We start from the raw sequence: 23,987 nt of genomic DNA on the forward strand, positions 1-23,987 counted from the left end.
GGGGGGGGGCGGGGAGCAGGGGAAAAACAGAGAACGGTAATTATATCACTATCTATATCTTGTCTTTGTATTTCAGGTAAAATATCAGGGGTATAGAAATAGAAAATCCCTACTGTAAGAAGCCAACACCTACTTTCAGTCTGTAGGATTCCAATCATTTAAGAGTATTTTTTTTAATGTTTTTCTAGTTACTGTGTGGACTGTAGAAGAACTAGTAACAGCCAACACTGATGCTTAAAGTGCAGCATCTGTCAACAGTTAGAGAAGGATGTCACTGCAGTCTCAGATATCACTAATAACTCCTAGAAATTGCTCACTTTAAACACATCCTCAGCATCTGAGGTTGATCACAAAATATCATTCTTACTATTACTCACTTTGATCCTGATTTTGTATGTTTCAAAAGGCCGCTATTAAGTAAAATACAACCACAAGAAAAACAGAACTCAGAAACTTAAAAATTTTTTGTCCAGGTGAGATAGAACAAAAACTGGTTCAAGTTTTGCTTGTTGTAAATTCATCTTGAGAATTTCAGACAAATAACCAAGCAGTCAGATCTAGGACTTGCTACTGTTATCAATCCACTCTTGGAACTAAGGCTCTAAATTCAGTGGGCATCTTAAAAGAGTTCTGAAAGTAGCCAGCATATCCTGTGCATTCTAATACTATCCAGTATTTCCTCAACAGAAAAATGAATCAGTTCAAAAGAAAAGCCTTCTTGCCAGGAAACAGCATTAATGTAGCAATTTTAACTTGGGCCATTATTAAAGTCAACTCCTGAAACCAAAAGCAGGTATTTCCAAGGAGAGAATATTTCATTCATATACACAGACATTCTTTACCCTTCCTCATCCCACTCTAAATACTAAACAACAATTATTTTTCAGCTTGGTGCAAACTTAGCAAACACCATCTCCCCTCAGCTGCTAGGTTTAATTTATTTGCACTACGAAAACACTCACAGCACTCTGAGCATGTATGCAGCAGAACAGCACATGTGCATACGTACCCTTTCTCCTGCCAAGCTCCACACTGCTGGTGCAAGATGTGCTCATTGCCCCACATGCTCCCCAGCAGCGCTCAGCTCTGATGCAGACCCGGGTGCAATGTCATAGCCACGCTCTGTCCCTCCAGGAACACAGGATGCCCACAAGTACAAAGCAGAGTGGATCCCACACAGCTTTATGCTGGAGTTGTCCTCACAGGACCCACACTGACAGGTACACTGCATTCACTCTAAAACACGGCTCCTGCCAGACAAGTGCCAGTAGTTGGGTCTGGCACACGTCCCTACCTGTATTCATGCCCACTATGTTCCCCTGACACACTGCATACATACCAAAACCTCTTCTCAAAAAGCCTGATGATTCAGCACGGTGCTGTGCATGCCAGTATTTAAGGAAACCAAGAGAAGAGTGTGTGGCCTGTTGGCCTGTGCTCAATAATATTGTAAGGTGTGGATATAATAGTATTAAAGAACAATAACATACAAAATACAGATTACAGCTGAAAGATCAATCAATAGCAAGTTACTCTGACCTTAAAAGACACTGGGATGGAACATGACCAAATTTAAAGCAAAAATATAATAGTAAAGAATATGAATGAAGAGTCCTTAAAAACGACTATAACTCTTACCAGAAAAAACCCACATGGCTGTTTCAGTATACCAGCTGTCACCATCACCCCTAAGCCTCCTGTTTTATTATGCAGCAAAATATTTCTCAAAAGTCCAGATGCCTACAGCCATCATCAGTCCAGGAAAAGAGGTGCAAGAACCTACCATCACCAAAGATGTGAGTCATGAGCTTTGTGAGCACTTGCTTCAGGTTGAACTCCACCAGCCTCACTGCCTCCATGGTGTGACACTCTTGCTTGTGAGCAGTGCGATGACCTTGCTCAAACAACTGTAAGCCTTCGCCATCTTTAATGCTTGAGAACAACTAGAACAAAACCACAAAAACACAGTGTTTCGCATCAATGACTTTCTAAATGAAAACAGAGAATGAAGTTTTATTGATTTAAGTGGGAACCTTACCTGCTAAGTCTGCATCATGAAATACAAATGTAAAGACTGTGATTTTATACAACTTCTGTTCACTAAACACAGAAAAATCATCATAAGAACAGAAATATTCAATCATTAAGATCTGTTTTATTTCTGTACCATATCCTCAAATAATATTATTAGCTACAGGAAAATATTAATTTATAAAGGAAACATCTTTTTTTCTGATCCTGTTACTTTGGAAGTTATTGTGCAGAACAAAGTACACTCACTGTACAGTACATGTAAATTATATCCTCATAACTACAATACATGATGGCATTTACCACAGCTTCAACTTCCTTTAGTAACTGAATGATGTAAACAAAATACCAAAACCCCAACACTTTTAAAAAGTTGTAATCAAATTTAAAAAAAAAAACAAAACAAAACAAACAAACCAAAAAAAAAAACCAACCCCAAAAAACCCAGCCTGGCAGTTTAATGAGACGTTAAGCTGCTTGATATTCATCTTTGGTACAATTTATTAATTTAAGGACTACCATTTTCCTATGTTTTCCCATACACAGCATCTTTCTGTTTACAGGAATTTTATCTATGGGGCATTTAAGGATACATGGCTTTGGTTTGGGGTTTTCAGATAAATTACAAAGCACAGGGGCAGGTTGTATTTGGGATGTGACATATTTGCTTTGCATGCAGAGGCCACTCTCCACCACATCTGCTGCAAAGTTGAAGATTTCTGTTTCCTCTACATCCCCATGAGTTTCTGTCCAGGCAATCCCCAGCAGATACATACCAGCAAATCTACATCCTCTCAGAGAGACCAATAAAACACTCTGACTAAGCCACACTGTTGGAGGCTCCATGTCTTGGGGAGACAAACAGGCAGTGTTACACTCTAAAGATAATTTTTGTTGGAAATCCTTACAGCTGTATAAAACCCAACTCTGTTAAGTCTGAAGGGTATGGAGAACCAAGAATGTTTTTCTAGTGTCTTTTCCTACCCCTCCTCCTCCACCTTCCCATAGTCAACCAAGCACACACAGAGGGGAAAAAAACACACACTGAGATTTTCTTCACGTTAAGCCTCCCAGCATTGCTAGCTCTTACTAAGGAGATGTCATGTAACCTTAACATCTCAGGTGCCCACAGAAGTTGTTTTAATTGCAGTTCGATGCTTTTGGTGACACAAATGCTTTAAAAAAAGTTCAAGTGAACCTCTTGTAGCCTACAAATGCTGGACACAATCAATTAAGACTTCTAGCACATTTTATACTTCTAGCACGCAGAAGGAGTCTGAGTTTAGATACCATGCAAACCATGCAAAATGGATTGAGGAAATAAAAAACAGGCCATCAAGAGCATGTAAAACTTTGCATTGCTCATCAGAAGGAGACTCGGTTAGCAGATTGAGAAAATGCCTCTCAAATTAATCTCCTTAGCATGTTGTAGAAAATTGCAAAATAAAAAATGAAAGAGAAATTTTGAATAAAATTATCCATCAGTCTAACAAAAATTCCTTTACTAATCAAAACTTAGCAGGTTGACAAAACTAGGAATTACACTTTTAAATAACAGATTCTTTATTCAAGTGCTCACCTGAAAGATTAAAGCCCCTTCTTCCTACTGGCATTATTTCTGCACTGGCTGGAAGAAGCAGATGATACCCACACCCCTATAACTAATTTACTACCAGCAGGGCAGATCAGTCATCCAGCATGTGGTTTTAAAAGCTGGGGTGTATTGACAGAAGCCAGCATTAGCCTAGGGAGGTTAATCATCTTAAGCTTACTGAGTGGTCAATGGACAGACGCAGCCTCCCTCACAGAGAAACCTGGAGTGGCTAAATTAGGTTCCTGCTTTAAACTACTCTCTACAGGTAGCTATTTTTTCCTTCTATTGAGTGAAATGACTCCCCTCAGTAAGCCAGAAACATCCTTCAGGCCACAGAGACTTTCCCCCTTTGGACTGGAATACACTGTATTTACACACTAGAAGATGCATTTGCTATTTTCCCCATCAGCAGTTATTTTAGGACATGAAACCCTTTTTCCTTTCTCCGTCATTTGTTCTCTCACCCCCCAACTTAACACTGGTTCCTCAGACCATTGCAAGAAACAGAAAGTCTGGTCACTGCTTTTAAAATACAGCATTTATATCAACAAGTACAGAGAAGTACTTTTCCTTACCACTTTGCTATTCTTGAAATGTTGATATTGCATTTACTGTCTGAAGTAAAATTCTATTGTAGTATATTATATGAGATGTGGCAATAAAGTACATACAAGAACCATTAAAGTAAATACATTTAATCATAATCCCAGCCCTCTAACCTGCAAGCCTCCTCATCCTACCAAACCAGCCATATGAACTGTCTCCTTCTCCGTGCCAGGACAAGGGTCCATGCAGCAGTGAACTGAGCCAGGCTGGGAAGTGGATTTGGATGAAAAGTAACCCAGGAGAAGAGGAGAAACTGAGCAACACGAAAATGGTCAAATTTAGCTCGGTAATCAATTATCACGATACTGGCAACACCAAGAGACAGACACATTGGCACGTGGGACAGGGCTGGAACACTTTGGTGAAGGTGTGAATCTACACCAGTTTACACAGGCTGTGAAAGCACAGCCTTAGGGAAGTCCCTGAAAGACGGGTAGTGGCAAGGAAGCAGACTCCCTTACAGCCAGGCACCGAGAGGTATTCTCCACAGAGGCACTATCAGCTCCTGTAACAGAATCACAGGACTGTCTAGGTCGGAAAAGACCTTGAAGATCATCCAGTCCAACCATTAACCCAACACTGACAGTTCCCAACTACGCCATATCCCTCAGTGCTAAGTCGACCCGACTCTTAAACCCCACCTCCAGGGATGGGGACTCCACCACCTCCCTGGGCAGCCCATTCCAATGCCTAACAACCCATTATGGAAAGAAAGGCTTCCTAAGATCTAGTCTAAACTTGCCCTGGCACAACATGAGCCCATTCCCTCTTGTCCTATCACTTATTACTTGGTTAAAGACACTCATCCCCAACTCTATGCAACCTCCCTTCAGGCAGCTGTAGAGGGCGATGAGGTCTCCCCTCAGCCTCCTCTTCTCTAGACTAAACACCCCCAGTTCCCTCAGCCTGTCCTCATACGATCTGTGCTCCAGACCCTGCACCAGCTCCGTTGCCCTTCTCTGGACACCCTCGAGTCATTCAATGTCCTTTTTGTAGTGAGGGGCCCAAAACTGAACACAGGAATTGAGGTGCGGCCTCACCAGAGCCGAGTACAGGGGCAAGATCCCTTCCCTGTCCCTGCTGGCCACGCTATTGCTAACACAAGCCAGGATGCCATTGGCCTTCTTGGCCCCCTGGGCACACTGCTGGCTCCTGTTCAGCCGGCTGTCAATCAACACCCCAGGTCCCTCTCTGACTGGCAGCTCTCCAGCCACTCCTCCCCAAGCCTGTAGCGCTGCTGGGGGTTGTTGTGGCCCAAAGGGAGCCCCTGGCATTTGGCCTTATGGAAACTGAGTTGGCCTCAGCCCATGGCTCCAGCCTGTCCAGGTCTCTCTGCAGAGCCTCCCTACCCTCGAGCAGATCAACACTCCTACCCAGCTTGGTGTCATCTGCAAACTGACTGAGGGTGCACTCGATCCCCTCGTCCCGATCATCAATAAAGATGTTAAATAGGATGTCAACTCCAGCACAGCTGTGGATGGGGTTATACAGAGAAAAAAAAAAAAAAAAAGATTCCTTATAGTTGTATTACTATTTATTCCATCCTTTTCATTCACTGACATTGCTGTGTCAATATGAGCGGCTTTAAACCGATACACCAGTTTCACCATTACAATGATTGAACTGTGTTAAGCACATCTTGGATCAGAAACACTTTAACATTTCCATATACATAAAGCCAAGAAAGTCAAAGCTTGAATAAAAAGAAGAATCACCCACAGTCACTCCTTTTTGATGTCAATTCTTCCCAGCACATATCTGAGCAAATGAAGAAAAGACAGTCTTGCATAAAACACTAACGCATCCTGGATCCCACAATTTCATGTATACTTATTCCTTCAGTGCAGCCTAAAATAAAATGCACTTTTTTATTGTATTGCATATGATCAGTCACTACTCCTATCAGAAAAGAAACTTCCTGTAGCTATAAATCAAGCACCTATGTGTCTGTCTAGTGTAGAACAAGAAGCTTTTTCTTTAAGAGGTGCAAAACATTGAATATTGTGTCATCCTGCAGAAGTCAAAAAGATTACAAGGATTTACAAGCATATCTGACTGATGCTGCATTGCAAAGAAGGAGGCAGAAAGAAATTGAAGTGACTTTACCGCGTGGCATGAAATTTACTCAAAATTTAGCTCATAATAAGAATAAAGTCAAATTTGGTAACAAGTAATGGCCAGGAGATACTGGGTTTTAATCAAACAAATACAGAGAAAGCTAGGGCAGAAGTCACATGTGGGATTTCATTAAAGACCCCAACATTTCTTCAGTCCCCTGACAGACTTTTTCTAATCTCACATCACTTCATTACTCATACATTTAGGATTCAGTCCAAGATTAAGTGTCTCTTTATGGGACAGCATTCATAGCAGGTTTCAAATCAGAAAGATCTGTAACTACATCCTGTCTTTCCACAAATGTAGTTGTGTATTTCTCTTGCCAGTCATGAATACACCAGCAATTAAGATAATGAATACATAATGCTCATGTACTTAAGACTCACAGACAAACCGGCACTTAAGACTAGCTCTGCACGAGGATCTGCATGTGGCAACTCACCCTTGCCACACTGAATACATTTTGACTCACTGGTTCTGATAAATATCACTATAAATGAACAAAGAACAGCACTCTAAATCCACTTACAAATAGCAAATCATTTCCACATTTTAAATGTGCTGTAACACTCAACCAATGGATCAGGAATGATGAAAATGATGCCACGAAGATAGCTTATCAAAAAGAAAACTTAATGCCAGTCCCAATCAGCCTCCACGACAATGTAACTTGTAAACTTGCACCCCTATCCAGGCAGTTTCAGGTGCCAAAGAGATACACAGCCCATCATGCGCACGACAGAATGCTCTTTACTGTGTATCGATAAGCATTTTTTGGGGGAGAAAATGGCAAACATCACTTCAAGCAACAAGCTTGCAGACGGTCACCTTAATTTCTGTATCCTTACCTTTTCAGACCTCCAATTACAATGAAGAAAGGTTTTCTATTTGTGAAGGGTTTTTTAACCTAATCAAAGTGTTTCTGAAAAAAACAAAATCATCACCAGGTTTAAGGCAAAGCCATACAAATGTTTTTGAACAGCAAAGAAAAAGCAACACTGCTACACAGATACCCGTTATAATGAGACATATATGATAGGCCTCAGTCTTCTGTTCCTGTGGCAACAGAAATTCCTTTATTTTTAAGCACCTTACTTTCCAAATACACTTGTAGACATTCTGCTCTGCTTTTTCCTGCACAATTTAAATATCACATTGAGTAGATTTAACCGCTTTATTCTGAAAAGCGTTGTTGGATTTTTTTCTTAGCTGGGTGAGATAAAGTAAGACAAAGTTTGAAAAAATATTTATTATAAAGTCTTTGCAACAAAAGATGTGCTAGTGGCTTCCAAACTTTCTAGACCACAGACCACTACGAAAATCTCACAGACCTTCTGATACCCTTCACCGTAAAAATTTCAACAAAAAAACCCAAATAATACAATGTGGGTCCTCAGACCAGTGAAACTATTTATTATGGCATGATTTGTACACCACAACTTGGGAAATACTAATTAATACAACATTCACAACTCAGACATCTGCAAGAGTGAAGTCAGTTCCACCTGAACTAGCCAGGCCCTTTCTTCATATCACTCAAATTGCAACTTCAGGAATAAATTCACCTCAGAATATTCTAGCAAACTAACACTGCTTTTCTTTTTCTTAACATGGTGGATCTAGCTCCAGCACCCCTGCTCCTATATGCTGCTCCCTGCTCCCTGAGAGGAAGGCCATCTCTCAGGTTCCTCAGGACTGACACATTGTTCACAACCAACATCTCAAACACCATTCCAGAGGCAGCAGCACCTGAAACGATGAGCACACCGCTTACTGTGCTAGGTGTCTCACCAAATGCATGCAGCCTGTGCCACTTCCCATGCCCGGATGTGCCTAAGATGCAGGTACAGCAATGCCTGGCAGGCATATCATCAAGAGATGGCACAAGAATGGAAGCATGTAGGGACATATGTAGTAGATGTCCATCCTAAGTAAAAAACAAAAAATTAATCTCTTTCACAATTTTCCACCTACACAAAAAAAGCTGCATGGATCAATACTACTTCAATACTGCTATCTCAAAGCATTCAGGAAATCCTGAATTTCCTCTGACTCACACATACTATTGCATGATATGAGATAAACGCCCTAAGTCAGAGGGACTGACACCAATCCACAACTCTCCTCATCCATCTCATCTCACTACAGTCATTGACTCCTCCTCACCCAAGCCCTAATCCTCAACAGCTGAGGCACTGAAGAGCATTACCCAAATTGGAAGAAACAGACAGAAAAGGAGATTTCAAGAGGCTGATTTCAGGGTCTTACATCATCCCTGGACAAGCCTCCTCCCTATCTTCAATTTGCAAAGGGCTGAGAAAAGTACCTTTCACAGGCCCCTTAAGCCTTTTAAAATCTTCCTTGGTGCCTAGCTAAACGTTGATATTATGAGTCCCAGTTACATACACAAATATTCTCACACATACTGTAAATGCTCCAATTCACTCTATATAATAGGCTGATCCTTGGAACACTATAAATTTATTTAAATTCCTTTATATGTGAGGATTAAAAATTATGACTGAAGACAGAAGGAGCTTTCCTTTGTTACAACATCAGAACAGAAGCAGCACAGTGTCCAAAGCTGTAGTAATATATGAGATTTTGGAGAAGTCAAACCTAATGACACTAGCCTTGCAAATGAAAACCTAGGATGGCACACATTGATTAAAAAAAAAAAAAAGGTAAAACCCAATGTAAACAAAGATGTAGGTCAATCAGGTGTTCACACCTACGCCAAAGCATATGGAAAAGTCCAAAAGCAACTTTAAAAATTTTCTTTTCCTAACCATACACAAGGAATATGGCCAAGGAACACAAGTATGAAAAGATGAGGAAAAGAGTGTGTATTTATATGAATACATTTCTATTAACTAGGACAAGAGTCTTTATATTTCAGGTATAAACACTATGAAGTCACAATATTGAAATTTTTTTTTTGCAATTATATATACTGCTTTGGAGGAGCAGTCCTTATTTTTAACTGGAATATTTATAGTTTTCCATTCTATCCTATCAAAAAAGGTGTCATTTCCAGCAAAAACTTTTCAAGAGAGAATAAAGATCCCTACTACTTCTTCACAGTCTCCTACTTACAGTTTTCAGATGTTGGCACTAACAAGCCTAACAACAGCATCATTTCTTCATCTGAACAATCTGGTATTGGCCTCCATTGGAACAAGGTTACTAAATTAGAGGAGTAATTCCTATGTTTTCACATCTGTTCCCCTTAAAAATTATGTATAATTCAGTACAGACTGTAAAATACCTTATGAAGTCTTCTCCCAATGCGTAAACATTTGCTGTCAACTGAAAAATGTTCTGCGATTGACATTGGGTTTATATTGGCTCCCTCTGCTGGCTAAAATGCACAAAGTGTAATTTAATTGAGATTTTTAAAAAAATCTTTTTCGTAAATTGTGGGAAGTACAGAATTGCACCAAAGACAATGGCATAGCACAGAAATAGTTTCGTTTATAATCCACCCAAGAAAGTTTGCCAGTTCAAACCTGACTATAGCAGTATTGATATTGCCAACCCAAAGGATTAAGAAAAGAAAAAAAATCATACACCATAGAAGGAAAAAATATCTATACACCTTTTAGAAGTAAACCAGGCATACTGGAGGAAGAGAATACAAAAGAAATACCATTTGGGGGTACTATTTAAGAAGAACAGTTCATTTAATGTCCAGAATTTTGAAGCAGATTTGGGAAGCTATTTTGGCATTGGTTTTAAATATTTCTGTTAGTTTCTAACTCTTCTATATATTATATTCAGGCAAGAATAACCTAAAACATTTTAAAATAAACTGAAAACATGTCTAAATATATTTTCAGATGCTCTTTGATAGCAGTCCAAGGACATTTTTAAAAAGTTTATGGGAAATTTCAGCAACAATTATTCTATCTTTTAGCAATGAGTGTTTGGAAGATGGGAACTTCTTTAGTACTTCCAACATCTGCACTCATACAAAGCTGCATAGACGCATCAGTTACCTGCCCATCTTTGAATCACAGATTACTTTTCTCTTACAAAAATAATCAACCAACCACCATGAAAAATAATACAACCAAAGGAGGAAATAGCTTGTAAGTATCTCGGAGTCAAACACTGTAAAAGTGCCAAACTATGGTTTGTTTTTCCAGCACTTACTTCCAATGTACTGATTTTAACTTTGATATGAAGAAGAATTATTCTAAAGGTTTCAGTCATAGGGAAGAATTTTTAACCTAGCCTTGACTACGGAATTTGGTATTTGTAAAGGAGAGACTTTTCCACATCATCTACATCTTTCTTATCCCGCCTAAAATTTCATCTGAGGATGAACTGACCTTTTTTGCCCCCTCCCAAACTGAGATGTCAAATTCCTCTAAATTCAAGTTCTTATAAAATCACTCTAGGTTTTGTTCTCACCTCCCCCAGTTTTGTGGTCACTTTCACTGAGAAGACGACAAATGATAGATGTATAAATCAAAAGAACAAAGCAGAGCAGTAAGCTGACTACAGCATATAAAATTATTATTGTATTGGCCATAGGATGAAATGTACCCAGGCCTTGTAGCTAACAGTTACAAAGATTTTTACCCTCCATACTGCGCAAATTTTCTCTCACCAAAGACTGTCTGGTTATGAATGAAGATAACAGGCCCTGACATTCACACATTCCTGCTCAGTGGCTTACAACTTAAACGTGGGTATAAATAAATGAATATAAAAATATTTCTCTCATGTAGTATTACCTCCATTTAGTCTTTGTTCTGCTCAGACAGTTCCTTCTGGAATTATTTAAATTTGGGTTATTTTGAACAGGCAACCAGAATACAAAACAAATAGTCCCCAGTGAAATTTCAGAATTACACATTCAATTTTTTCCACAAGGCTCTTGTGATGATGACTGTAAAAAGTTTTACGTATTGCAAGACTCTACCAGTATTTAATCTGCAACTGAAGAAAAAAAAAAGAATGGTTTAGATCACACTCAGGCTTAGAATTTATGCACGTTGTCCAATAAACAAGACTTCACACATTGTACACCATACCATTATTCTTTGTTCATCAGTAGAGAAAGCCAGCTGGACTTTCATTCTTTAGAGATACAAGCACATTTTCCAGCACAGAGCTAACTTCAAATTCATCAGCTATTAACATTCTCCAATAACATCTCAGTCATTTCCTTGGGGAAGAAGAAAGAAGAGACAAAGAAACAAGCAATCTACAGTGCAATGAATCAGACTGCTACACATCGTGTATTTCTAGATAGAATATGTCAGTGAACATTTTTGTAACTCTGTTCCCAATTACTAAAATCCTATCACTAATATTATCCCTATTATTAAATTTTTAGAGAAGAAAGAAACAGTCTGTCATTAGGACAAAAATTTCTTAAAGGGCATATTCATTAACAATAATTTCAATAATTAGATCAATCCCACCTAGGTTTGCAGAAATTCCATCCTGCAAGAGTGTCAATGTTATAATTTTGTGGAAGATAAAAATCTTTCCATCTGAATGGCTGAACTCCCACCCAAGTAAAAAAATTTATTATGAACATAAAACATTAAGTAATGGCATTTTCTTAATGTAGTATTATACATTTTTCTCTTGCATATACCCTGATTGTAGTTATAAACAGGCCTGCAGAATTTCCATTTCGAGGTTATCAAAGAAGCAGTTGCAAGCTATATTTGTCACCACATAGCTACAGGACAGTTGCAAAGGCAGGTATGTTTTTCAAGTGGAAGAAGCAGTGGCCACATGGGGTAGGAAACACCAGTGAGAAAAGCAGTGCTCTGTGATTACCCGAGTTTTCCCTCAGGCATCCAAACCCATCAGGCTTCCCTGCCAAGCTCCTGTCACCCACTGGCAACCACATTAAGAATGGTCTACATCTCAGTATTATTAGAATAAGCTAGTTTTAGTTATAGAAATGTGAATTTGGCATCATTGCTACAAGCATACACAAATTTACAAATCAATTACTATTTGGAAAACAAACTGGCTTATATTTACTGCTGATCAATGATACAGCAGAATACTTAATGACACCCAAGCATTTGCAGAACATGCAAGCTGTGCCAACAAAATATATAAACTCAAGAGTCTTGGACATCTACCTAGAGCTCTTTAGCTGATTCGTCTGGACTCTAATGAGTTTACTGTGTATGTATCACACACCCAAAACTATCAGCTGCAACAGATGAATCCTTCAATGCAGCTTTAGGATGAGATGAAGAACGGAACAATTCATTAAAAAAGACATTAATTTACAGAAGGTTAGAGCTATTAAAAGTAAAAAGATGACAGAATAGAAAGCGCATTCTGGATGTAGCTGCAACAACTCATATCCGTGATTCCTGCAAGTATTAATATTACAGACTTTTTGGTAAAATGACCTCACCAGAAGAAACTTGTGATAGAACTAAAATTGAATTGTTCAGATCATTAGCTGAACAAGCTTTTTCCTTTCAGACACTGTTTTATTTTGCTATCTTTCAAGACTATTGTCTTTCCATTTTTTTTCCACATTTTTCAGGGAAGTTTATCGTTGTTTTCAAATTCAACATTTTCTACCTATATTTTTCCCAAATTACACGTATTACTACATGATCAATCACTTGATTTTTATCAGTGTACAGCATAACACGTGTTGCTGTAACATGTTTATGTGACTCTACTTTGCTTACAGCAAATACAAGATCACACAACTTACGCAAAATCTCTTTCACTCCAACTACAGAATTCCTACCTCATGACAGGAGAAGAGCCGAACTCCTTCCATCTGATGGAAGACTGGGTAGTGGGTGTTATCAATTGTATCACGGCGGTAGACATCTCCCACTGCCAGAAAGGCATCTAGGCCAGAGTGTATCAAGTCCCACTGATGAGCTGATGTATGTGCTCTTAGCATGTGATCACGATTCAAATAGTAGTTATCCTCTTTCCTTCTGCTGGCATGGTTTTGTGGGATAAGCAAACTATCAAAATTCTGCTGTACTGTAACCACTGGAGAAAGACCATCATAGACAGAAAACAGGGGAGTCCCACGGCGTCCTATATATTGTTTGTAAAAGTGGTCCTTCACCTGCTCCTTGATTAGCCACAAAGGGTGATGCTTTGTGTTGTGCAAGTTCTTCCCGACCTTGGAAAGAATCTTCTCTGTGACATTGCTGTAGTCATCTTGAGGATAAGCTTTACCAAACAGTTCCACAGTATTTGAGCAGGGTGTGTTGGCAGAAAAATCTGAAGGTACAGTCTTGGATGAAGAATACCTTGAATGGGTGGGAATTCCTCTTACCTTCACTTTTGGTGATAAAGCTGTTTTAGAATACTTAGCTACTCTCATGAATTTCCAGAGCATTGCCATTGCAAACTCGTTTATGATCTAGAGAAAGACAAATTTAAAAAATTGAGTTAGGATCTGCAATCTTGCTGCAGGAGTTGCTAGTATCTCAGGGATAAGTGAAATCAAATGTCTGTTTGATTAATATGACAAAGTTTCTGTTATAAACCATTATTTTTATTTCAGAGGAGGGAAAATAAACTTGTGAGCAAATTTCAGGTAGGATAGCTCATTCAATTATCAGTCTTCTGCATCACTGCTTCAGTATTAATGACTCTAGAGCTAGCCTTAACCCCATTCCAGATACTGCTACTCTTTACAGCTGAATAATCAGGCCTTCTTTGAAACAGTATTTTTCAACTGGTTAAAATATGAGGCAATAACTGAATATTACTTATGAGAAACTCAGAAATTTAACAACGCCTTTCAGCAGTCAGGGCTTGCTTATAATAAAACCCCAAGCATTAACCTATTGTTGTATCATCTCCCCCGATTAGCAGAAGCTACAGAAGGCATTCCACATCAACTAGATGCATGTGACACACATTATGCAATAATCATTAATTCTTACTTAATGCCAAACAAAACCAGTTTAACCTTTCAAACCACTGAACAACTGTGAAAAAACAGATGGCCAGACCACAAGGCATATATTTATATATAAACAGCATATTAAGTTCAAATATGAGTATTGCACAAGAATCACAATAAAGGCTCCACATAGTCAAAAGCAACGCTAGCATTTTGGGGTGAGCACAAAAGCCCTTTTCCATATGTTCCCAGAATGGCCATTTTCACATCTTACATCACTGTACTGGACAAGGAGGCTTGCCCAGTATCAGGAAGGTGAATGAAGTGATGAGATTCTGAAAAATGTCTGCAGTGAACAACTCATTTCCTGTCAAAGGGCCATTTTTACACATCCACCCTGTTTACAAGCAGGCTTTGTGCTTCACATGTACACAGCTGCATTTTCTGGAGTGTTCAAAGACATAATTCTAAAAACAAAGAGTTTTAGGGATAACAGGCCCTTCAGTCATTCCAAATGCATAAACCCGTTCTGAGATGCAAAATCCCTAGAAAATACATAGTTGGGCTTCACAAATACTAGCATAGGTTCCAGTAAAATAATTAAGCACTACAATTGCTTATTACAGAATGGGAAAATAGAGGCATTAGAAGTTAAGTGACTGGGGAAAGGCATCTACCCCAAACAAACTGGTCTGTATTTCTCTATGAACCAAGAAATCCAGGGCCACAGGTTTTCTGCGTGAATGAACTTCCCATGAAAGTAATCTTAAATAAATGGGGGAACAAAGGACATAAGCAATGAATAGACCTCAGTCTTGAAGGCATAGCTTTCCATCTTTAAGCTAGGATTATGGCATCTGGTTAGCTTTGCATCAGAACATAAGGGAAACAAATATAAAAAAAGAACAAACAAGATAAGATTATTTTTCATACTCTTAAACTCCAAAAATATATATGCAAACAGAACAGACATTCTAGAATATGGAGTCCCCAAAAAAAGCAGATCTGTAAAAGATAATGGGTATGTTCATATTTGGCTTGCTTCCTTCTGACTTATGCCTCTACGGGTTCTGGCTTCTATTCTCTACAGGTCTATTTCCTGAAGTAACTGTATCTCAATATATCAAAATAAAGACAAGCTGGGTAGTCAGAAATTAAATTTGGCAGAGTAGCATAAGATTACTAAATATTTGGTTTAACCTTTTTTTCCTGGTCAAATATCTTAAGAAAAAAGAGTAGCTACAACTTTTACCTAGTTTGGAAACTTTTAAGGAAGAGTACTTTTTTTTTTTAAGGGTTTGAGAAATTACGTCAACAAATTAGGTCTTGGCCATTACTGATAAGTTTCTTTCATAAATGAATTCACACACACACACACCCCTCCCCACCAGAAACCCCTATGACATAGACTAAAGGAGGGATAGCCTTACATTTTGAAAAGAGGCTCCATTTCCCCAAACATACGTTCTCCTTCATGGAAAGTGAGTTCTCATTTTCAAACAGCTGCTTGAAATACCCAGTTCTAGTCAGATAATGAATTCAGCTTCCCTTAAGTAAATATCACCATCTGCCCAAACATTTATTTTTCAAAAAAAATTCAATTCAAAACTTACACATAACTGTAACATATGAAAAACTCTCGTGACTTTATCGTGAGTCTCGTGATGTTTGCTGCTTTCCTAAATACCGTTTGTCTGAGAATCAGACAACCATGTAAGAAGTTTAACTTTCACATAAACAGTTCTTCTTATGATTATAACCTTACGGAGAAAGAAATCAGAACATGAACCATAAGTGTTGGGGGACTCATGATTTTTAAGGGAGACTAACATATACATCTTTAAGGGCTTACTTGATGATTTTTCATTATTTATAAAGAGCAACACTGCTATCAGTTTCTGATAGTTTAGAAAAGCTAATTTGCTATTTTTTCTGAGAAAGTGATATATGCCCTTCACAAACTTGTACAAGAGAAAAATCTACAGATGAACTTGTATAAGAGTTTTCATCTTAACATTATGCTTGTGCCTTAAATAGCTAAATTGCATTACTATCTGCACTATTATTTTAATGTAAAGCAAAATCTACTGTAAGCAGTAAGAAAGGTTAGTTATCCAGTGTTCAAGTACAGCAAACAGCAGCAAACAACCAGTAAAGGAATCATCAACGTGGTATCACACAAGAGTGCCAGAAACACTGAAGTCCTTCACTGACACTCTTCTGCTCCCAATCTCCCACCACAGACTCATGTATGCTACTTCCAGGATCATTACAGAAAAATGATATTGGATTTAGTTCAACTCAGCTGGTGATAAATTACATTTGGTGAGAAAAGCTATAGAGAAGGAGGGAAAAAGCCACGTTGACACTCTTTATACCATACATTTGAAGAAACCTTCAAATCAAAGGAATGTTTAACAGGGTGGAGAACACTAGAAAATAAAGAAATCTCTTTACCTTTCTGCTAGGAATAAATAACTGATGCTAAAAATACACTAATTACTTATGTTCACTTGTAATAAATAGACAGGTATTTCTAGTAGACATCTATCTAAAGGTCTGAAAAAGCACAGTTTAAATTCGTCTTTTTCTTCCTTCATTTCCACCATGTTTATTATTTGGCAGTAAAATGAAACTGGTTTCTGTGCACGCTGACAAAACCTGAATCCCACAGCAGTGACTGCCAGCCAACTAACCGCAGCAAGCCAAATAGCAGCTGTAGGTCCTGTGGCTGAAAACAAATACATAAATGGGAAAAACATTGAACAACCACCACTCCCATCTATGATGCAAAGATGGCAAAGCACTCCACCAGCATAGTAGATGGTCACGTGCTCTGGGCTTGCCAGTGGCTCTGACTCACAGCTGGGAGTCGAGGCAGGTGTTTGGAAGCAGGCTGCCCACCAGCAGCAACCAGTGGGGCATCTCAAAGCACTGCAGGTGGGCGGGCAAGAACCAGGCTCGCCATCTCCTATTACACAGGTCCTTACCTTGTCAATGCCACTGCCACATTCCTGGGTACCTCAGCAGCTCCTCTGAAGAAGCTCCATGGGCCTCTCCCTGTACCTCAATCTCCATACTGAGATGTCTAATACAACTGCAGGAACTCTGATAGAGATGATATCATACATCATGTTTTGGCAGTACATTTGGAACCATGCCGGCATGAGGGTACGACCTTTTATGCAGATTCCAGGTAGACCAGAGGACAGGAGGTGGCACCCATGCCACCAGGGATGAAGGCATCAGAACAACCTGTCCGTGCTGTGGATAGACCAGGTACAGATGTGACTGCACTTGCCAATATCAGTTCTCTACCACAGACCCCGTGCCATTTCTACAGCAGTTTCAGTTGATGGGCATGGCTCCTTCATCCCCCACAGAAAACCAACCATCCCATGTGCAGCAGTACAGCAGACATTACACATGCAGAAGTACACCACAGTCAGGAGGCTTAACAACAGGGAAACAGCAGGAAGAATACCAAAAAAATACTGTGATTTTGGAGCACATGCAAAAGGCAGTTTGATGTGATAAGGGATCATATTGCTGTACTGTTAAGACATGTCCCTTCATGTCTAAATTCAGGTTTCCGTGTCATTGTGCAGCAAGGATTAAGACAGCATTATCACAGCTGCAGTGGTATTTGTCACAAGTCCTGTCTATTCCACTGAGGTTTAGGAAAGAATCGTAGACTCAGTGAAATTCCTTACTTCTGCCTTGAAAAAGAAAGAGAAAAGAAGGGTAGTTTAGCAGCTCACAATGAAAAGGCCTGCGCACCAGTGTTGTTTTATTCTCCCACCTCTCCTAGAAAAGTGGAAGAGAGAGAATGCTCTTGTTTGAGCAAACTAGAGCCCACCAGTGACCCAAACAGGCCTGCTTTCAGGGCCATTTGCTAGATATTCGTATCTGTGAGCCAAGGGCATCCTTACTCTTGCTGACCGCTTTTCTGTACACCCTGTGATTTTTACTGTTTATGGCTGCAGAAACACAGATGGGCTACTGCATACATAAACTGAAGTACATGATGGGTTTGAAACTAAAATTCTACAAAGATGAGAGTCTGTCTCCTATCCAAGAATAGCTAATTAATGCAAGACTCTGAAGTGCCATGGAAAATGTTAGAAAAGTTGGGCTGCCACCATTTTGTGATGTGACAGCTTTTATCTACCGTATGTGTGGGGAGGGGAGTTCAACCAACATAGCATATGTTAAAACAAAAATTATAAACATATGCTAGGCTGCTAAAATTGGACATTTACCAGTCTGCTTAGCAATTTAGCTAAGCATTGGATTTTAGTTTTGAAAACTATGTAGGCATACAGCAGCAAATATCATTGTATTGCCACGACCACATCTACACTGCATAGGATGTAAGAGAAATTATTTTGCACGCAATACTAATAACGAGCTCAGGGTTTTTTTAAGCTCATTTTAAAATGCAGATACATTGTTGTACACTAGAACAGACTTTCACTCTTACTGAGCATGCTGAATTTGTTATACACATAAACATCTGAAATAGCCTTACAGACAGCTTAGAATGGATCCATTTTAGAACCTGACCTTCCAAAGCCAAAACATTTTCAGATGTCCCCGATAATGGCAAAACACCCAATGGAGAAAATTTTGCATGCACTATAAAGCACCAGGCAAGTTAACAAGGCCTTCAAGTATTTGGCTCTTAATTTCTTCATGCACTTGGAGTGCATGTAGTTAATAATCCATCATCAGGTTCCAAGAAACATACAGAATAACTTTTTTTTTTTGTTATTTTTCTTAACTGAAGCAAAAATGTGTCATAAGCTGGCTTGCTGTCTGCTCTCTAATAGTGATACATTAATCATGATGCTACCTTTGGCAACGTTTTAAGGCTTGCAATATTTAGAAAGAAAATTAAAAAACCTTTTCTGGGATAAGGCATGACCATGTTTTCTGTCACGTTACATGTAAGACCTTCTTAAATATGAAATAAAAGGTATTAACAACCTTTTTCACTGATATTGTCTGAGCAGTGGCCAGTATTTTATGCCTTGTCTTACATATATGAGAACCTGACAGCAAGCACAGAAAATGTAGTCCATACTTCTGAGGCACACATTCAACCACCTTCAACATTCTTCAGGACCGCAGGACAGGCTAAGATAGTCATCATGGGCAGCAAGTCTTTGGAAAGGTAAACACACTTCTGCAAGGGCTTCTGGGCAAGCACCAGTTCGAAATTATTTTGAATCATCACTTGAGTACACTCAACATTCAGTTTCAGGTTGGATATTGAAAATGATAACAAATGTTGTATTTATATCACACTGCAACAACTTTCAGATTGCGGTGAGTCCTCCAAAGGCTGCTACAGGCACTAGTTTCCTTGGATACACAGTGTCACTCTAAGATTGTTCAGGTTTATCCACAAGTTTCCCACTTAGTAAAAAGATAACACTTCTCAAGATATACGATTCAAGACAGGTAAAATGTGTTTCAGTAGTCAAAATACTTGCAAACTCTGCATCTGTGCTGCCTAGCTGGTATAAGACTGTTTCAAAAGATTGACATAATCATGTTTCAAGACAACCTGTAGTGAATTTGGTTTAAGCACTTCAGAAGTAGAGTATCCACACTCTGGAATTTGTGATCAGCAAGCTAATCAGGTGCATCAAATTGCTGAATTATTCTGAGAGTATACAATTTTTTTACAAAAGAAAAGTATACAGCATAACTGATATTAGAAGTTAAGGACTAAAGACAAACAAATTCAGACTTCTGATTCTAGAAGATGGAAAGACACCAAATCATTAACAATCAAAATTGAGAAGTGTAACGTGAGCCATCCAACCATATAATTTTTAGTTGAACAGAAAAAAACAGATTAATAAAAACAAAATAAACAGAGGAAAGAAATTATCAGGGAATTAAAAAAAAGTGGGGGGAAGGATATGACAGTAGATTAAACAAAGGAAAATCACCCCTGCTCAGAAACAGTATCTAATTTTCTTTCATTTATACCTTAATTATTTCTTGATTTTCTTTGTCACAAACTAAAACAGAGTTTGTTTTTACTGAAGAAAAGTCAGTTAAGCCCTTTAGTGGAAACTTTCAGTAGTGTGCAATGACTAAGGCACACAAAACTCTACTGAAAGTTAAACAGCTGTGACCTGAGCTCCTACTGACATACCTGTGCTCTTCCCTCCCTCCACAAGAGACAAAACTATAATAGTCAATTCCATATTTTAAGTGAAATTCCTTATTACACAAACATATATTGAATGCATTACATTACAAATTACAGACTGCAAAAAGGGAACGCAGAAATCAGTCTTAAATATTCTCAAATGTCTCCTGCTTTTAAACACATCCATTTTTCAAGGGATATATTTTTCAAGAGAAAAAACACTATATTTGTCTCCTGAGAGAATATTATTTTTCCAATACCTTGAAAATGTTGCCAATTAGTTTTCTTTGTTACAAGACATACTGTAAATAACTGACAGATTAAAGAGAAAGAGACTTTTAAATACCTATGAAATCCCCACTGGAGTCAAGATTACCACTATCTCTTCTGCCTCCTTTATTTCCACCAATATCTGCAACTTGATTATCTGTAGTCTTCTACAGAGGTATATGCCATCAAGAATTTTACTGATATGGAGTTTTATCTGAGTAAAAATTAATTTGTTTAGAAGTTAGATATTAGCAACATTTATGTGTAGTGGTATACTTTCTTAATTCTCACTGATTATTAACTACACCTTTTGGACATAATAAAACCACAGAGAAATCATCCTGATTTAAAAACAGAAGGAAATAATTCTTTTGCAGTCAGTTATTAAATGCCAAGAATGGGACACATTCAGACTTTGTAACAGTGCAAAGGACAACAGAGGAAGTAATTAAGTATTAATAATTTCCATGACAGTAATCCAAAACACTACACCATAAAACAACTCGACAACATGAGGGGTGATAAATGTGGTATATGCTGCACTCCTGAAACAGTAGAACCTCCTGAACTTCAGCACTGCTTCTCATACAGAGAAAGCCGCTTATGGCGTTGCCATGTGTCAGCGGTCTCAGTGAGATGAAGATGCACATCGCAATACACAGCAAGAAAGTACAAAGCTTTAGGTATATGCTTTACTTTTACAGTGTAAGGCAGAAAGGCTCAACTGCAGCCACCAGAAGTGCTGGATCCTCCTAGTGGGCCAACAGGGAAACCTAGCCCTCTGGAAGTGCCTGTGGTAGACAGAAAAGATACCCTTCAACTTAGAAGGCATAATTACCAAATCATGATTGCCTGCCTCCTCCAACGAAAACACAGAAGAAAAACACAGCAACATTTTACATACCAGATTCAACATACATACTAATGGGCTACATTTAACCATCTGCAAAATAGTCCACATGTCCAAATATCAAAGTTTCAGACACTTCATAAGGGATAGTAAAAAATTAAATTTGAGAAACAAACCCAGCCCACCCAATACTAAGAAAATCAAACGGCTTAGATGGGTCATGCCAGAGAAGGCAGCTAACATGAATCTCTCAGTTCATCTATAAACTGAAAGTCTTCAACTTTACCTGCTGTCTCCCAGTAGTACTCTAATTCCCACCATCTCCTTCCATTCTTGAGGAGAACTGGGGAAATTCATGACTCAGCATAGATCTCCAGATGCCCTCCTTAGTAATACCCTATACATCATGATGTAGTTTACAAGAATAATCTAAATATTAATATAAAATAACAAATGTAATGACTATTTTAAGCTAGGGCATTATTTCATGGTTTAAATATATATGTAATAAACAAACTAGCCTTTCCTATCATGTTTCCACACTAAGTAGAGGTGGAGGTATTGTAAATTTTGTGTCACATCGATTTTCTGCCACACCAAGCACTAAAGAGATCAGTTTCATGTATTTGCTACCATCTTGAACCAGAATATCACCAGAGATCCACACTTAGACCTAGGTGTGATGTGAACTTGTTCTCAACTCTAACTCACCTGCAGTATCGCACCTTAGTCTGTCTCTATTATAGAAATAATGAAAGTCTATGAACAGACAGAGCCTTTACCAGGAATATGTATATTTCAACAGCCAATCAAGAAAAGAAAGACAGAAACAAATTCCTCTGCGGATTTTACTTCAGAATCAATAAGTCTCGTGGACTTCAGTATGGATAAAGAAAACGTAGAAGTTTGCAGCAGAGACTCCACTGCAGTTCAACACCTCCCAGTTAGAAAATGTATGATCACACGTGTACAAAAAAGTCATCTCTAGTTTGAACAGCACAGTCTTCATTTATCTGTCACAGGCTCTGACAAAGCGTTTAAGGAAAAGATTAGAAGGCTCCTAAGGAGGGAACTACATTTCCCTGCCTCAGGCATACCAGTTCTCTGAGGTTGATAGCAATGGGGCTGAAATATTAATGAGTAAGTCATTTGTCAAGAAAATTATTCAAGAAACCTTGGCAGTCGCACAGAGAGGCTAACAATAAGATAACAAGCTACAGTAGTACAAACCAGGTGGTTAAAAGAGAAAAGGGGAAGAAAAAAATCACTTTAATTTGCTTGACCACACTCATAAGCTTTGGAAGAAAACAATAAATAAATGAATTGAAATATTTAAAGATAAAAATTAATGAGACTCAGAATTGGTAATAACAGGTACTAACTTCTAAAAGGGACTATGGGTTCTTCTAAAAATCTAGAATTCAAGTTTTCAAGTCTTCATTACTCAAAGAAATTACTTCTAGTGATACTCTCTGCAAATAAACTTAGCTTACCATGTAGTATGTGAGCTAAAAGGTGCTGTCATGACAGAAGCCACTTAATTATTGAAAACTAAAAAAAAAAAAAAAAAAAAAAAATCCCACAAAGGACAGATGCACAAAAATGAAAAACCACTTATTATTGAGGTTTCCATCACAAATCACAATGAAGAAAGACAAAGACAAAATTGTAACCACTGTGTCAAATCAGGTATTAAAATCTATACTCCCTACAAAGACCTAAGAACTAAATCAGTTCCAGGAGCTTCCAAGTATTATTTCTCCATAAGAGGAACTTGCAAAAGAAAATAATTAAGAAAAGATTCAGTCAGACTCCATGTCCTAACATTTATTCCCACATTTTATATTTATTCATACATTTTGATACAATTTAAATATAAGTATGTTTTTAGGGCCAGGTATACTGTAATTTTATACAGTATTCTTTATATAATAAATTTGAAGGCTTAGTTTTTAAAGGGACATTGCTAATTTTTAGTGTAAGCAAATCTGAAAAGCATGCAAAGCATTATCATCTATTAAAAAGTAATCTAAAACTTTCATGAAAATAGAAGGTGGTCCTATTATCAACTAAACCAAGTTATTAATTACATTGATTTACCAAAACACAGTCATCTTGCTAAACATCAAAACATGCTAAACATGTCCAACAATAGGATCCATGGGTTCGATCACCACTGACACCTATTGGACATACATACAGAACAGTGTTATACAGCGGCGTTTAGATTCATTAAGCAGTACTCTGCTGTTACATAGCGTATCTCTATATAGAATCTCAAAGTGCTTTTCAGCCATTAACCAATTAAGCTCTACAATACCCCCATGAGAAAAGTATTGCATTATTTATACCCATTAGTGCAGCAGCTCCCAATTCAAAAGTGTTATACTTCAACATCTTTATTTTTTCTTTCTAAATTTTTTTATTATAGTGCCATTTTTCTCCATGTTCAGAATTTTTTCATTGTTTACAATAT

At 38.2% G+C, this 23,987-nt stretch overlaps 1 protein-coding gene across 4 annotated transcripts in view; it reads right to left on the bottom strand.

Moving 5' to 3' along the window:
* Positions 1-23,987, bottom strand: part of FARS2 (phenylalanyl-tRNA synthetase 2, mitochondrial) — a 253,757-nt gene that overhangs the window by 180,804 nt on the left and 48,966 nt on the right. For all 4 annotated transcript variants that reach the window (XM_026843387.1, XM_026843386.1, XM_026843388.1 and 1 more), the window contains exons 3-4: positions 13,098-13,733; positions 1,784-1,943 (exon numbers count right to left, since the gene is read on the bottom strand). In XM_026843387.1, the coding sequence (XP_026699188.1) occupies positions 1,784-1,943; positions 13,098-13,715 (778 nt within the window). In that variant the 5' untranslated portion in view covers positions 13,716-13,733. The remainder of the gene's footprint in view (positions 1-1,783; positions 1,944-13,097; positions 13,734-23,987) is intronic.

Source organism: Athene cunicularia (genome assembly GCF_003259725.1).
Source record: "Athene cunicularia isolate RWA chromosome 2 unlocalized genomic scaffold, athCun1 chr2_part1, whole genome shotgun sequence".
NCBI lineage: Eukaryota > Metazoa > Chordata > Aves > Strigiformes > Strigidae > Athene > Athene cunicularia.